Here is a 14,974-nt window from a genome sequence, read left to right on the forward strand (position 1 = left end):
TGCTGTGCTCAGGAGAGGACACCTGGGCCATGGCCTCACTGGGTCCGCCCCACCCGGGACCCCTCTGCCCAGGCAGTCAGCAGGGACCTCTTCAAGGGGGACATGTGCCCTTCCTGCCCACGCCCAGCGACAGGTGCTCACTGCACAGCTCTTACCCCGCACAGACCTGGAGGCCCTCCGGGGGCCTCCGTGTGCTGGGCCACAGAAGGGCAGGAGCCAGGGCCAGGCCCGGGGAAGCTACAGTGTGTCCTCAGGCCCCGAGGCCACCAGAGGCTGAAGCAGCCCGGGCAGAGCAAGGAGGTGTCTGCTCTTCGCTCACCTCTGGGCCCTGGGCCTCCTGGGGTGGGTGGGCTCCCCGATGGGCAGAGGCTGTAACTGGGGGTGGTGGGAGGAAGCCCATTACCACCTCTGCTGTCCAGCTGCATTAATGCCTCTGTTCTGGCCCCCAAGCCCAGGTTCCTTTCTAACAGCTCACGGCCCTGCCTGCTGGGCTAGGACCTTAAGGCGAGGTAGGGTCTTCCAGTCTGAGGAGTCCCAGGGCCTGTGCAGCGTGGCCCGAGGAGGTGGCCGCTGGGCTGCTCGGGGTTCTGGCTGTAGAGAAGCAGATGCCCAGGGCCAGGGAGGGCGAGGGCCCCACATGGATTCCGACCTGGGGAGGGGGCAGATGGGTCTTGGTTTCAGAACAGAGGACCCAGGGACGTATTGGAGGGGACAGACTTGCCAGTCCTCACTGTGGAGGCTGTGGTCCGCCCACGCGCAGCCCAGCACTGCGAGGCTGCTGGTCCACCTTAAGCGACAGCAGTGGCGGTGCTGGTGGGGTGGGATTTCCTGCAGGAGGTGGGCCTGCCCGCGGGCCTATCCCAGGCATGGGCAGGGTGCCCGGCCCTTCCCCGAGGGGCACTCCACTCTGTCCTGGGAGGCCTGCAGCCTGGGCTGGGATGCAGAGGGACCAGCAGACCCGCCCTCCTTACCCTGCCCGCTGCCTGTGGCTCAAGGGCTATGAGGTGGGCAGGGGATAAACAACCAAGGTGCCCCTGCAGTGTCACGATCCCCCACCCTCATAAATGCTGCGGGTGGGGTGGGGTGTTGCTCCAGATGGGAGGGGCCTGGCCCTACCCAGGAAGAGCTCCGAGGTGTTTAGGGAAAGGTCTGTGCAAACAGGGACCCGGAAGGGACCCACATGCTCCAGCCCCGCGGCCTGTGGACTGGGGACAGGAGGCCTGGCTGTCGCCATCTGTACCCCTGTGGGCAAGACCTCAGGTGTGCGGCGGCCGCATGGCCTCAGAGGGTCATGGGCTCCCAGCCTGGAGCTGGAGGAGAGGCCCCGCTGCGGGAGGGTCCGCCGCCGGCTCTGCCCCGAGCGCAGAGGGAGGAGGAGGAGGAGGGAGGTGGCAGGCCGGGCAGGTGGGAGGGGCCGGCTGTCGGGGCCCCGCCCGGCCCAACGGCCCCTCACCGCCGGTCCACCTTAAGGGGCGCGCTGACATCAGCACGCTGTCTCCTCCGCCGCCCGGGAGGTGGGATTTCCTCTGCTGCCACCGCTGCTGCCTGGGTCCTGCCCGTCCAGCCGGCCCCGCCCGCCCGGCCCCGGGGAGGGATGCGGCGGCGCGGCGCCCAGGATGCCCCGCAGCCCCGGGACGCGCCTCAAACCCGCCAAGTACATCCCGGTGGCCACGGCGGCCGCACTGCTGGTCGGCTCCAGCACCCTGTTCTTCGTGTTCACGTGAGTCGGCCGCGGCGCTGGGGCCAGAAGGGGCAGGGCTGCGCACAGCGGTGGACGCGGCCTGGCAGGACCGGGGCCGGGGTTGGGCTGGCGGGCTGGGCTTGGTGGGGGCACCAGGGCCGTAGGCAATGTGAGACCCCACTCTGGGCCAAGGCTGATGCCACGAGCGTGCCCTTCCTGGGGTGTCAGGGACAGGTGAGACCTGGGTGTGAGGACACTGGTGTCCGACGGCCACCCCGTGAGCATACCAGGCAGGCCCTGGGTGCAAGGCGCCAGCCCGGGCAGGGGAGTGCGTGCGGGGGCTGCCCAGGGTGTGGCTGCAGCCCTGCCCTCCCCACGAGGGGAGGGGGGCCGCCCAGAGCCACCAGCCCTCTTGCGAGGAGCCAAGGATGACTCTCGAGTGCCCTCCCAGCCGTCCGGCCCCAGGCCAGAGCCAAGTTGTTCCTGCGTAGGTGTGTCCTGGCCCGGCTGCCACGTGCCTGCCCCATGGCCACCGCCGACGCTGGCCTGGCAGTGCCCTCTGCCTTCTCTTGACTTCCTTCTCAGGAAGGCCCAGTGGTCACAGCTGGAGGGCCCAGGCCAGGCCACACCCAGGGACACTGGCCTCGGTGGGCGCTGGGACCCTTGAGGCAGAGGGCAGGCAGGTTCCGGGCCCGTGCAGACCAGGGCAGGGGCTGACCACAGTTCCCTCTGCATTGTCGTGCCACCCCCTTCCCCAGGCCTCCTCTGGCACAGGGAAGGGTTGGGGACCCCAGGCTTCAGCCATGCAGGTCTGTGACCACCTCCTGCCACAAGTCCCAGGCTGGGACACAGCCAGGTCACCAGAGTAACAACCACTCTAGCCTTCTTGGGGACCTGAGGCTTGGGGTGGCCGCAGCCAGTGGGGCATCTGTTCCAAGGCGGGGGTGGGCAGAAGCCAGCCGGGTACCCTTTCACCTTAGCCGGGGCGAGGGCAGCAGCACAAGGACGGAAGGCTGCATTGGGCACCTCGGAGGTAGGCGAGCCCCGACCTGGAGGCTGGGCTGGGTGGGCACCACAGGCTGCCAACAGCGTGTTTAAAAAAGGCCTGTGTGGACAGGCTTATTTCTGGCTTTGGCGAGCAGACTTGTTCTTGTCACTCAGATGCTGCTGGCTATGAGGCTGTGGGCAGCGGGCGCGGGCCGAGGTGGGATGCGTCCCACTGAGGCTTCTGGAGGGTGGGGCATGGGCAGGGGTCTTGCGGGAGTCTGGGCCCTGCTTCCCTGCAGTCTGGCCTCCATGTGCTGGTTCTGGTTTCTCACTCCCCAAATGCAATTCAGCATTTGTCCTGACTTTAAAAGGAATATGTGTTCTCTGATGAGAACTTATGAAACGCTGGGAAAAAGTTCAACAAGCAGCCGAGATCAACCCCACCCCAGGGAACTCACCCACCTCCTCTCCCCTTAGGTGCACACAGGCCCCCTGAAGGGTGCTTGTCCTGAGGCTTCCCTTGATTTCAGAGAGTCCTTACTGTCCTGTGAACTCGACCCGCCCCAGGGGCTGGGCATGGAGGCTGCCTACCCTCCCTCTGCTCTCACTGCTGGGGTTCTGGGTTCTGGGTTCAGTGACCCAGCGCTGAGAGGTTTGGGGTTGCCTTGGGGCAGCACAGGTGTGCCCTGCATCCTGCCCTGAGTGACTCACTCTGCCTGAGAGACCATGCGGAAGATGGAGGTGCAGGGGGTGCTGGCCGGCGTCCAGGTGCAGCAATCATCTTGCCAAGGGACCCTCACTTGCCCCCTGGAACAGGGATCCCTGCACCCCACGGCCACATTCCTTGGCTGAATGGCCATCGAGGACCCTGGCCGGTGCCCAGCCCAGTTCTGCTGGTGTTGTAGTTCCTGAGGGGGTCTGCTGGGTGGCCCAGGCCCAATGACACCACCCATAGTGGGCTGATTCCGGGTAAGCAGGGGGCCAAGCAGTCCCCTTCTTGGGACAGGCCTCTCGTCACCCTGGTACCCACACCTCTGCCCTGTTTCTGATCCCAGGCCCACTGCAGACTCAGACACCCGGTCCTGGGCCCTTCCTACCCTGCCCTCGGGGCCCCACAGGATTCTGTCTGCTCTGCTCCTTGGACTTCACTGGAAGCTGAGTGGTCCCCGGCCCCCGCTCTACACTCAGTAAATATGAGTTGCCCCTTTGAGACAGGTCCACATAGGCAGCAGCTCCGGGTGTCACTCAGGGTGGGGAGCCCAGGCCTAGAGGACCAAAGACCCCTCCCTTGGGCCAGCTCTCTGAGGGGCTCGGCCCGCAGCACATTCAGACATGTCACCAGGAAAGGCTGGGGTGTGGGGAGGATGCCCAGAGCTGGGGGTGTCCCCCCACGAGGATGGGTAGCATGTCTCAGGGTAGGATCCTGGTGGCCCTCCTCCTCCAGGAAGCCTTCCTGGGTTCTTGGCACGGTTCTGTCCCCCGGACCCAAGGAGGCTCAGCGTCAGGCCGGGTCAGGTGCTGGGAGGCGTCCGAGAGCGCCGAGGCCAGGTCTCTGCCCCTTCCCCTTCCTCCTCCTGGAGCCACCTTACAGAACGACAGAGACCCTGTGAACATCAGAGGGCCAGGGCTGCTTGGCGGGATACCCATGCCTGGGGCCCACAATGGGCTGTCTTGTCTCTGTCTGGGGCCAGTGGGCTGACTTCTGGGATGACATGGCAGGTCCCCAGGATGGGCCTGAGCCCTCCCTATGCCTAGAGGCCCACTCAGCCACAAGGCCCAGCCTAGGACAGTGAGAGTTCCAGTCCAAGACCAAGCCAGCCTGCGGCGGGCCTAGGTGGATGGAGCCGCTGGCAGGGACCGTATGGGGAGGGGGACACTTGGTGTTAGCCCCCTGCCAGGACTTGCTGTGTGTACCCCTGGTTCCCTGAGCTTCAGTTTCCCCATCCGCTTGGGTGTCTGTAGGGTGGGTGCATGTGGCCAGAGGCCCTGCCTGGCTGGACCAGGGCAGAGTAGCTGCAGACCCTCTGGTTCCGGGTGTCCCGTGTGTGAGCTTCATTAGTCAGTGTTAATGAAGAACCTGATTTAAGTGAAAACGTCTGAGTTAAAAATTTCCATTCTGCATTTAGCCGAGGCCGCATGCTACACTTCAGAACCCCATCCTGCTGGGCGGTGTCTCCCGCCGGCCCAGGTGGGGCCATGGTGGAGGCTCAGGAGGGGGGCCGGCCCAGGGGAGGGGCCTGCAGTGTGTCTGCCACCACTGGGTAGTGCCCAACCCCTGCCCGGCAGGGCGAGCCTGGAGCACACCATTCCCTGGGAGGGGAGTGGGGTGTCATCCCTGAGGGCAGAGAGGTGCTCCTGGAGCCTGGCACGGACTCAGGCGGCCGGAGCAGTGCTGCCTGCCGGGCCTCGCCCACGGAGCTCGTGTGTCCTCACACATCCTCACACTTGCCCAGCCCACAGGGAGCTGAGAGATGTCCAGAGAGGGCTGGGGTGTGTGGGTCAGTGGAGGAGGAGCAAGCCTGCATCTGTGTTTGTGCGTGAATGAGGGTACAAATGTGCCATTGTGTGCACGAGTGTGCATATCCGTACACACGTCGGCACACATGTGCCTTTTGTGTTGATCACATGTGCGCGTGTGTATGCATGCTTGTGCAGTATCCACACATGTACGCCTGGAGCATTGTGTGTGTCTGCGTGTGTGCTACACACGTGTGCATGCATGGGTCCCTGCATGTTCATGTGGATGTGTGTGTGTTCTTTCGTCTTCTCCTCTACTTAGCTGTTCCTGGGCCCTGGCAGCATTGGCTAGTGAGCCAGTCCTTGTTGGGCATGACCCAGGCCTCAGCCCCTCTTATGGCACAGCCTGGGGGTAGAGGCCCCCGGGGCGAGGATGGGGGGACGGGATGCGTGGCAGTGCCTGATCCTGGGTCTGAGTGAAGCCTGGGGGGCTGGAGGTGGTGAGTGGAGGGTGCAGTGGCTCAAGTCCCAGTCAGAGAACCCATGCCCTCCCAGACTTGCCCAGCACCGGCTAAAGCCCCACCCTGCCCTCCCCGGTATGTGCTGCCCACGCATGCAGTGGGTGGGTGGTGTCCACCCTGGGTAGAGGCCGTCTAGCACCTCATTGCAAGCGTTACTCCATCACCTTGCAGCTGCTGCTCTCCCCAGCCCTAACCGTGTCACTCAGGGTCATCGAGGCCCAGGGAGGACAAAGCAGTGTGGGCCTCCGGGGCGGGGGTTCAGTCCCTGCCTTGGGTGACAAGCCCTCGGATACCCTTGATTGTAAAATGGGGATGACAGAAGCGCTGCCCCCCAGCCTGAAGGGTGGGATGCATGGTCCACTGAGCAGGCCGGTGGGCAGTGGGCTCTCAACATCTGCCGGTAAAACTCGGAGGGCGATGATGAAGGGCCGCGCTCAGCCCCCGTCCCACATCCTCCCGCCTTCAGCGCCTGCCTGCCTGCTGCACTTCGTGTCTGCATGTCTGTCTGTTCTCGGCCGGTTCCTTCCTCTCGAGAGCGGGCTGGCTCCCCAATGTGCGACAGTGCAGGTGGCTGAGAGCCACGTTTTCCTTTTGCACAGACTACGTGGTCAGCCCTCCCAGAAGGCGCGTGGGGAGCTGGCTCTCAGTGCCAGGGTGGGTCCGCGGTGCCCACCTCTCCCAGGTTCTGGCTGTGCCTGGCTCTCTCACCTGTCTTCACTGGCATCTGGGCTCCCAGCCCCCTCCCACCCTGTTGGGCAGACCATGCCTCAGGGGCCCACCGTCATCCTGCCAAATGACATTGGATCGGAGGTCACAAACATACATTGAGCACTGTCTGCACGCCAGGCTCCAGCGTGCAGGGATGGGGAGCGTGGAAGGTATCTGCTCTGGGCCACCTGGGCAGGGGTGGTGGAGGAAGGCCTCCTGGCAGAGGACCCCGTGTCCTCAGACTGTGCATCACTTCCACGGCGGGTTCTGGAGAAGAGGAAGGGGCAGCTCACGGCTCCCAGCCCGCCGAGTGTGCTGCCTGCCGTGGGAGCGGAATCTTTAAATAGCCTCTTGCTTTCCACTAAAAATAGAGAAGTTCCGCTACCATGGAGGTGGTTGCTGGGGTGGCAGGGCTGGCTCCCGGCCAAGGCAGGCGTGGGCACCAGTGTGGCCGGCGTATGCCGTGGGGGCGGGCAGGGCCACGGGCACGACTCACTCTGCAGGTGGCCACAATGCCCTGTCCACCTGGTCAAGTCTGGTGTAGGGGATCCCCACCGGCCCCCCAGCTCCACAGAGGGCCTGAGTGCAGGGAGGGAAGCAGACCCACTGGGTGCCCCCTGCTTATCACAGCAGCCATGGGAGAGATGGTGAGCCTGAAGCCAGAGGGGCTTCGTAGTAGCCTAGTGGGCAGAAACCCACCACAGGGTTGGAGCAGGGGGTCACAGGCCATGTGCCCGAGGACTGGCAGTCTCCAGTGAGGGGGCGCTCTAGTCAGGTCCTGCGAGGCCTGAGGAAGATGCTCTCTGTGCCAGAGTGTCCACCAGGGTGGCATGTGAGACCTTTGCAGGGAGCCAGCAGTCTGAGAAGGCTTCATGGAAGAGGGGGCAGCCTTGGAGCCAAGTGGCGAGGGGTGATGAGAGACGGCGGAGGGGTGGGGGGCGCCATGCTTTTAGAGTCTCCAAGTATTCTGCACTGCCCTATGGAGAGTAAGGTGACAAACTAAAAAGAAGAGGTAGCCTGGGCAGGGATGCACCTGGGGCCCAGGCCCTGAGATTGCACCCCTCAGGGAAGAGCAGACATGAACTCCCCATGCATTTACAGACAGAGGATTGGGGCTCCCCACACCACACCCCAGAATCTCCCTGGCAACAGGGCCCTGCCAAGCTGGGGACAGGTCTGGGTGAGGCCCAGGTCTGGCCTGAGCTGCCCGGCAGGTCACTGGCCTCTACCTGTCAGAGCACATGGGCAGAGCCAGCTCCTTTCCCATCCTGGGCTCCCACCTCTTGTCTGTGTCTCCCCATCCAGGGCAGGGGACCTGGAAAGATTCCCAGCTGGGGCAGGAGGACGTGGCTTGGCTCTGGCCTATGGGCTTCTCTGAGCCTCAGTCTGCTCAACTGGGAGTTGAGCTCCTAACAGGCGCTCAGGGGCGTCTGGGTCAGGACTGTCGCACACGGAGCCTGTGCACAGCCCCTGAGGGTTGAGTAGAGATGCAGTGGGCCCGTGGCAACAGTGGTCTCCCTGACTGCCATGCTGAGCACTGCACGCGTGTGGCCAAGCCTAATTCCTCTGCCCCGCGTCCCCTTCCCACACACCTGCCACACCCCCAGACCCAGCTCTGCACTGCTGTCCAACACAGGTGCCCATGGTTGACACGAGCTGTGTCCCCAGCCGTTCCTGTCTACAATGGCATCCTCTTCCTCTTTGTGCTGGCCAACTTCAGCATGGCCACCTTCATGGACCCTGGCGTCTTCCCCCGAGGTAGGGCCCTGTGCTGGGGCAGCTCATCTGGCTGACTTTCGCTAGAGTGTGAGTGGCTGACAAAAGAGAGCCTGGCTGGGGGCGGTGTGGGGGGTGGGTGGGTAGGGCTGGCTGGAGAGGGGCTCTCCTGCCAGGGAAGTCACTTTCGTGCTGCCCCCGGCCCACAGCGGATGAGGACGAGGATAAGGAGGATGACTTCCGGGCCCCGCTGTACAAGAACGTGGATGTGCGGGGCATCCAGGTCCGTATGAAATGGTGCGCCACCTGCCACTTCTACCGCCCGCCACGCTGCTCCCACTGCAGCGTCTGCGACAACTGCGTGGAGGTGACCGCCTGCCCCGCCCCCAGCCCACGCCCTCCTCCCCTGCCCACCGTGTGCCCTGACGCGCTGTTCCTGCCCAGGACTTCGACCACCACTGCCCCTGGGTCAACAACTGCATTGGGCGCCGCAACTACCGCTACTTCTTCCTGTTCCTGCTGTCGCTCAGTGCGCACATGGTGGGCGTCGTAGCCTTCGGCCTGGTCTACGTGCTGAACCACGCCGAGGGGCTGGGCGCCGCGCACACCACCATCACGTATCCTTGGCCTGACCACAAAGGCGGTGTGGACCAGGGATGCTTCTCACAGGGGAAGTCGAGGCTTGGAGGGGTGGGTTGGCAGCCCAGAAGTCCCCAGGGAGTGGGTCTCCTTCCGTGAGTGGGCGGTGGGGAGGGGGCGGGTAGTCTGTCCACAGGTGCCTGCTCCATTCTCACCCACGGCCGTTGGCCTTAACGGGCCAGCATGGCCGTCATGTGTGTGGCTGGCCTCTTCTTCATCCCTGTCATCGGCCTCACTGGCTTCCACGTGGTGCTGGTCACTCGGGGCCGCACCACCAATGAGCAGGTGCAGACCCTGGGTGGGGCCATGCAGTGATGGGGATGGGCATGGGAGGGTCCCCGACGGGCTGAGTGAGGAGCCAGGGCTGCACAGGGACTGGGGTGGGGCGGGGCAGGGCAGGGCCGTGGGGGCCCTTGGCGGATGTGCAGCTGTGGTAGGGGAAGCTCTGGCCCTGGAGACCCCAGGTGGGGTTTGGCATGTGGGGTCTCACCTGCCCTGTCCCCCTCCTCTCCCCCATCTGTGGGCACTGCAGCCACCAGTGAATCAGAGCCCAGAAATTCCACAGCAGGGGCAGACCCTGGTGACCCGGGTGGGGGGCACCCCTGGGCTGACCCTGCCCAACTCACCTCTGCGGAACCCCTGCTGTCCCTGCCTGTCCCCCTGCCCTCCTTGGCCAGACCCTGGCTGGCCAGGCTGGCTGAGGGGTCCCATGTCCACAGGTGACGGGGAAGTTCCGTGGGGGTGTGAACCCCTTCACCCGCGGCTGCTATGGGAACGTGGAGCACGTGCTGTGCAGCCCCCTGGCGCCCCGGTGAGGCCCGGCGGGTGTCCAGTGGGCCTCCTCGGGGTTTGGGGTGGGCAGCCATGGGCCCTCAGCCTGATCCACTTCTGCTTTTGGCAGGTGGGGTCCTGCCCTTGGCATGCATTCAGGCCAGGTTGCCCTGGCCACTGACCCCTCTGCCCCTGGTGCAGGTATGTGGTGGAGCCGCCCCAGCTGCCCCTCGCCGCTCGCCTGAAGCCACCCTTCCTTCGGCCGGAGCTCCTGGAGCGAGCGGCACCACTCAAGGTCAAGCTTAGTGACAACGGGCTGAAGGCTGGACTGGGCCACAGCAAGGTGGGGGCCGAGGGGTGGGGTAAGGGATGGGGTGAGGTGGGAAGCGGTCAGGTTGGAGGGGCCTAAGAGTAGAATGGGGAAGGACTGGGTGGAATGGGAGAGGGGTCTAGGTCCCAGGCCCCAGGATGGAGTCCCCAGTTAAGCCCTGCCCGTGGCCTGTACCCTACACACCACTGACCGCGCCCCCTCCCAGTCCAAGGGCAGCCTGGACCGGCTGGATGAGAAGCCGCTGGACCTGGGGCCGCCGCTGCCCCCCAAGGCGGAGGCCGGCACATTTGGCAGCGACCTGCAGACCCCACGCCCCGGCAGTGCTGGTGAGGCGGGGGCAGCCGAACGGAGGGAGGGGCACAGACTGATCCCAGTCTGACAGTGGTCCATCTTCCCCAGAGAGCGCCCTGTCGGCGCAGAGGACCAGCCCCCCGACACCCGCCATGTACAAGTTCCGGCCCGCCTTTCCCACGGGTACCAAGGCGCCCTTCTGTGGGCCGGGCGAGCAGGTGAGGAGGCCTGGCCCTGCCCGGAGGACCCGAGGCCCCGCCCCGGAGGCTCCACCCAAGAGGCCCCACAGGCTCCACCCAAGAGGCCCCGCCCGGGAAGCTCCGGAGCCCCGCCCCCAGACTTCGCCACATCCTGGAGGCCATGTGCCCAGGAATCCTACCTGAGCCCCCGCACCAGGCCTCACCCCTGAAAGACCCGCCTGGGTCACACAGGGTGTGGGCATCCCAGCTGGGGCTGGTAGAGGGGAGCAGGGCCAGGTGTCTTGGGAGGGGCTGGTGCAGGCAGTCCTAGCCACTCGGCCCTTGGCCAGTGTTGCCTGCTGGCTCTAGGCGCTGCCCCCGGGGGCACTGTGTGCCAGGATGCCTGGAATTCCACTATTAGTCAGTCACTCTGTAAGGTCCTCAGGGCCCTCGGGAAGGCTTCAGAGGAATTTGAGATTGTTTGAGGAAGCACATTTATTCTCTGCGTTCACGAGGAGCAGCGGACGGCCTGAGCAGACACCCAGACCCCTGAGGTTCCCAGGCTACCTGCCTCCTTCATGCCACCAGAGGGCAGGCCCGTGGCTGAGCCAGCACACTTGGACCAGCCCCTCTCTCCCAGGGAACTCCCTCCAGGACTGATATCCTGCCTGACCCTGCCTCTGGGGCCTGCTGGTCAGGGCAGTGAGTCTGGGCCTCCCTGGCCAGCGTCCGGTGGCCCTTCTTGGAATGAGGGGGCTTAGGTGGGTTGCCTCCTTCCTGGGATTGTCCTGGATCCCATGGAGGGTCCCGCTGGTTGGCCAAGTGCCCTAAAGCCACATTTGTCCCCACCCATGCGCCTTCTGGGTTTTGAGTTTCTGCAGGCTCTTGTCCCAGTCCAAGTCTGTGTGCCTGGAATCACGGAGAATCAAAAAGGCCCCCCTCTGTCACTGTGGCTACTCCCTGGGCTGCTGGGCTCCGAGGGCACTGCCCTGCTGTCTGCTTTGCACTGCCTGCCCAGACCCTCAGCCGTGGGGTGCCTGGGAGAGGCCCTGGGTCACTGTGTGGTTATTAAGTCTCTTTGAGGTCCTGATCCCAAGGCTGCCCCAAGGCCCCTTGCTCTCCCTGGGGAGTTGGGCTGGAGCAGCTGCACAGCCTTCCCTGGAGAGATACTGGGGCCCCCTGCTCTGCTCCACCCTGTCCCCACTTCCCTCCGTGGGGCGCAGGGGATAGAGAGCTTCTGGGAACAGCTCGTCGGTTGCACCTGCCGCCATCCCTGATGCCACCAGGATTGCAACTTCCTAGTGGGCACAGAGCACCTGGTGAGCGGGCAGGGCACGGTGGGTGGGCCAAAATGGATGTGCGCCATCTCCCCCTGCAGGTCACGGGCACTGACTCCCTGACGCTGGGGGAGGACAGCATCCACAGCCTGGACTTTGCATCCGAGCCCAGCCTGGACGTCCCTGACTACCCGCCCAGCAGCCTGCATGCAGCCTACCCGCCGTCCCCACCACTCAGTGCTGCTGACACCTTCTCAGGCGCCTTGCGCTCCCTGAGCCTCAAGGCTGCCAGCCGGCGGGGCGGGGACCACGTGGCCCTGCAGCCCCTGCGCTCTGAGGGTGGGCCCCCCACGCCCCACCGTGGCCTCTTTGCCCCCCACGCGCTGCCCAACCGCAACGGCAGCCTGTCCTACGACAGCCTGCTGAACCCTGGCTCTCCTGGGGGCCACACGTGCCCGGCCCACCCCTCAGCTGGCACAGCCAGCTACCGCTCGCCCTACCTGCACGCGGGGGCAGCGGGCGACCCACCACGGCCCCCGCCCCGCAGCTTCAGCCCCGTGCTGGGTCTGCGGCCTCGGGAGCCCTCGCCTGTGCGCTACGACAACCTGTCCAGGACCATCATGGCCTCCATCCAGGAGCGCAAGGACAGGGAGGAGCGTGAGCGGCTGCTGCGCTCTCAGGCTGACTCGCTCTTTGGCGACTCGGGTGTCTACGACGCACCCAGCTCCTATAGCCTGCAGCAGGCCAGCGTGCTGTCCGAGGGCCCCCGTGGCCCCGCACTGCGCTGTAGCTCCAGGGACGACCTGGTGGCCGGGCCCGGCTTCGGGGGCGCCCGCAACCCCGCGCTGCAGGCGTCGCTGTCCTCGCTGTCCAGCGCCGTGAGCCGGGCGCCGCGGACCTCCTCTTCCTCCCTGCAGGCAGACCTGGCCAACAGTGGCGCCCCGGGGGCCAGGCCCACCAGCGGCTCCCACAGGTCGCCCGTGCGCCAGGTCCCTCCGTCCCCACCTAGCACTCCCCGCTCGCCCTCCTACGTGGGCCCCAAAGCCGTCGCCTTCATCCAAGCGGAGCTCCCAGAACCGCCGCCCTCGCTGTCTGTGCAGAGGTGGGTGCTCAGGGTGCGGTCAGCTGCCGGGCACAGGGCAGGTGTGTGGCTGCCTGCAGGGCCTCTTGGCCAAGCACGTGGGGGCTGCCCAGGAGGCCTGAGGCTACCTAGGGGGGTGGGCCTCACCCACCTTGGAGGATTCTGGCGGCCAGTGTGAGGGTAGCCCAGCTCCAAGGGTGCCCTGGCATGTCCTGGGACCAGGGGCAGGAGAATTTGCATCTTGAGCCCAACACCCACACTCTCCCCTGGCTGGCACAGACCCAGCATGTGGGGGACCCTAGGGTTCTTCCTCTAGAGATGGTGCCACTGTCCATGTCCAGAAGGCCAAGTCTGGGTGACCATCCTCCCACAGCAAAACATGCCACTCTGGGCACCACGGTCCTGGCCTTCGGGGGGCACAAAGCCCCAGGAAGCAAGGGCTTCCCTGCTCAGGGATGGGCAAACCGAGTCTCAGAAGGGCAGGCTGGTCCCAGGCCCAAGTACAAGAGCCGAGCACCTGCTGGGCACGTTTGCTCACCAGGGCTTCACCTGGCTGCCATGAGCACAGGCTCAGTTGATGAGGAGGTTCCTGTTGTGGGTGTAACAGGCCCAGAGGGGGCTGCTGTGAGGCAGCCCAGGGAGGGAGGGGCTCCTGCCCGCATGAGTGCTGGGCAGCGAGGTCCATGCTACTGGTCAGTGCTGGGGAGGCTGGAGGGCAGAAGGGCAGCCCCTCGTTTCCCTTGGAAGGAGCAGGGAAGAGGCCACATCGTCACTGCTGGGCTTCCCAGCTAAGGGCACCAGGACAGGGCAGGGTCCAGGGACTCACCTGGCCAGCATCCACCTGGCCTCCCTGTGTTCTGTGGTCTGTGCTGAGAGGCCTGGGAGGGGATGGCGGCCATTCTGACATCTGTCTGTCCTGTGACAGCTCGGCCCTCCCCTGGCAGGTTCTGCTCCCCCACGCATTTCCGTGTGGGACCGTCCAGGGTCAGAGGCAGGGGCTGCCCAGTGCTCCGTCTGTGTCTGTGTCCTCTGTCCTCTTGCCTCCGCTGGCCCCTGTCCTGCCATGGTCCCGTGTTCACCGTGTGTGTGCGTGTGTGTGCTTGTTTTGATGCAGGGACCACCCTCAGCTGAAGACCCCCCCAAGTAAGCTTAATGGGCAGTCCCCGGGCCTGGCCCGCTTGGGGCCTGCCACCGGCCCCCCAGGGCCCTCCGCCAGCCCCGCCCGGCACACGCTCGTTAAGAAGGTGTCCGGCGTGGGTGGGACCACATACGAGATCTCGGTGTGAGGACTGACTGCCACCCGTCGCCGTAGCGCCATGGGAGCCAGGACCCCCCCCCACGGCGGCTGCCCCCCCTCCCAACTTCTCTGCCCCGGGAGAGGAGGCCCAGGCTTGGTGTGGACGCATCGGCGGGAGGAGAACCACGCCTCCACGGGCCTATCCCTCGTCCTCAGCCCGTGCATCCACTCATCTGCTCACCAGGGCACAGCTGGGCCAAGGGCCATGAGGCTGCAGGATCTGCGTGTTGGTGGCCCTGCTCCCACGAGCTGGGGCAGCAAGGGGGCGTGGACTGCACAGGTTGTCACCAGGCCAGTCCCTACCCACTTCCCTTACACATGGGTCACTGTGGCCCAGAGATGGACAGAGAGCCCTGGGCCCCTGGCCGTCCTCCCAGACCGAGGGCCCCACCGCCCAGCTGCTCCTAACCATTGCCTTTCAGGGACCCGCTGGAAGCTTGTAGCTTGGCAAGGCCCACTCTTCTGCAGGGAGTCCAGGCCCGGCCCACAGGCACCCAGCTCCGGGACTGCTCTGGGTTCTGACGGACAGGTGCACAAATGGACAGACGGACGGACAGCCAGCTGTGGGTGGGGTCCTGGCTCCGTGTGTCTCGTCTCGCCCAGCTGGTGGGCGCGTCCCCGTGTCTGTGCGCTGAGCTGCCATGCCACGTCCCATGTGTTCACGCTCGGGCCCCCGCTGCCCCCACTACCCGGAAACTTGCTTTAATTGAAGCCTTAATCTTTGCTTTATGCTCTTGTGGGAGGTGACGGGGGCAGGGGGAGCGGGCACAGGAGGCCGGATGCCGCCACAGGGGGCCCACGCGACCCCGAGTCCCCTCCCTGCAAACTGGAGACCCCCACCCGAGGCATGCAAAGTCCAGGCCCTGCTGGAGCCTGGGCACCCACGTGGAAAGCACATCGGGGAGGGGTCGGAGTTTTGTCTGGCGCCAGGGACCCGAGAGTAAGCACACGGCAGCGTCCGCTTGCGTTGTGTCTGTTTTATGTTTTTATATCTACATCTATATATCTATAATTTTATTAAAAAAAGAAAAAGAGTCA

At 65.2% G+C, this 14,974-nt stretch overlaps 1 protein-coding gene across 4 annotated transcripts; it reads left to right on the top strand.

The window, feature by feature from the left end:
- The first annotated feature begins 1,549 nt into the window (after positions 1–1,549).
- Positions 1,550–14,974, top strand: ZDHHC8 (zinc finger DHHC-type palmitoyltransferase 8). Of its 4 annotated transcripts, none has more exons than XM_060119241.1 (11): positions 1,550–1,720; positions 7,991–8,112; positions 8,280–8,437; positions 8,515–8,687; positions 8,892–8,994; positions 9,429–9,520; positions 9,682–9,823; positions 10,017–10,137; positions 10,211–10,320; positions 11,660–12,660; positions 14,359–14,974. In XM_060119241.1, the coding sequence occupies exons 1-11, from the start codon at positions 1,617–1,619 to the stop codon at positions 14,456–14,458; spliced, it is 2,226 nt and encodes a 741-aa protein (XP_059975224.1). In that variant the 5' UTR covers positions 1,550–1,616; the 3' UTR covers positions 14,459–14,974. The 4 variants fall into 4 exon arrangements, with proteins under 4 accessions (XP_059975224.1, XP_059975223.1, XP_059975226.1 ...); XM_060119240.1 differs by having other exon boundaries at positions 13,754–14,451; XM_060119243.1 differs by having other exon boundaries at positions 8,280–8,353; positions 13,754–14,451.

The sequence above is a fragment of the Mesoplodon densirostris genome, chromosome 15, assembly GCF_025265405.1.
Source record: "Mesoplodon densirostris isolate mMesDen1 chromosome 15, mMesDen1 primary haplotype, whole genome shotgun sequence".
NCBI lineage: Eukaryota > Metazoa > Chordata > Mammalia > Artiodactyla > Ziphiidae > Mesoplodon > Mesoplodon densirostris.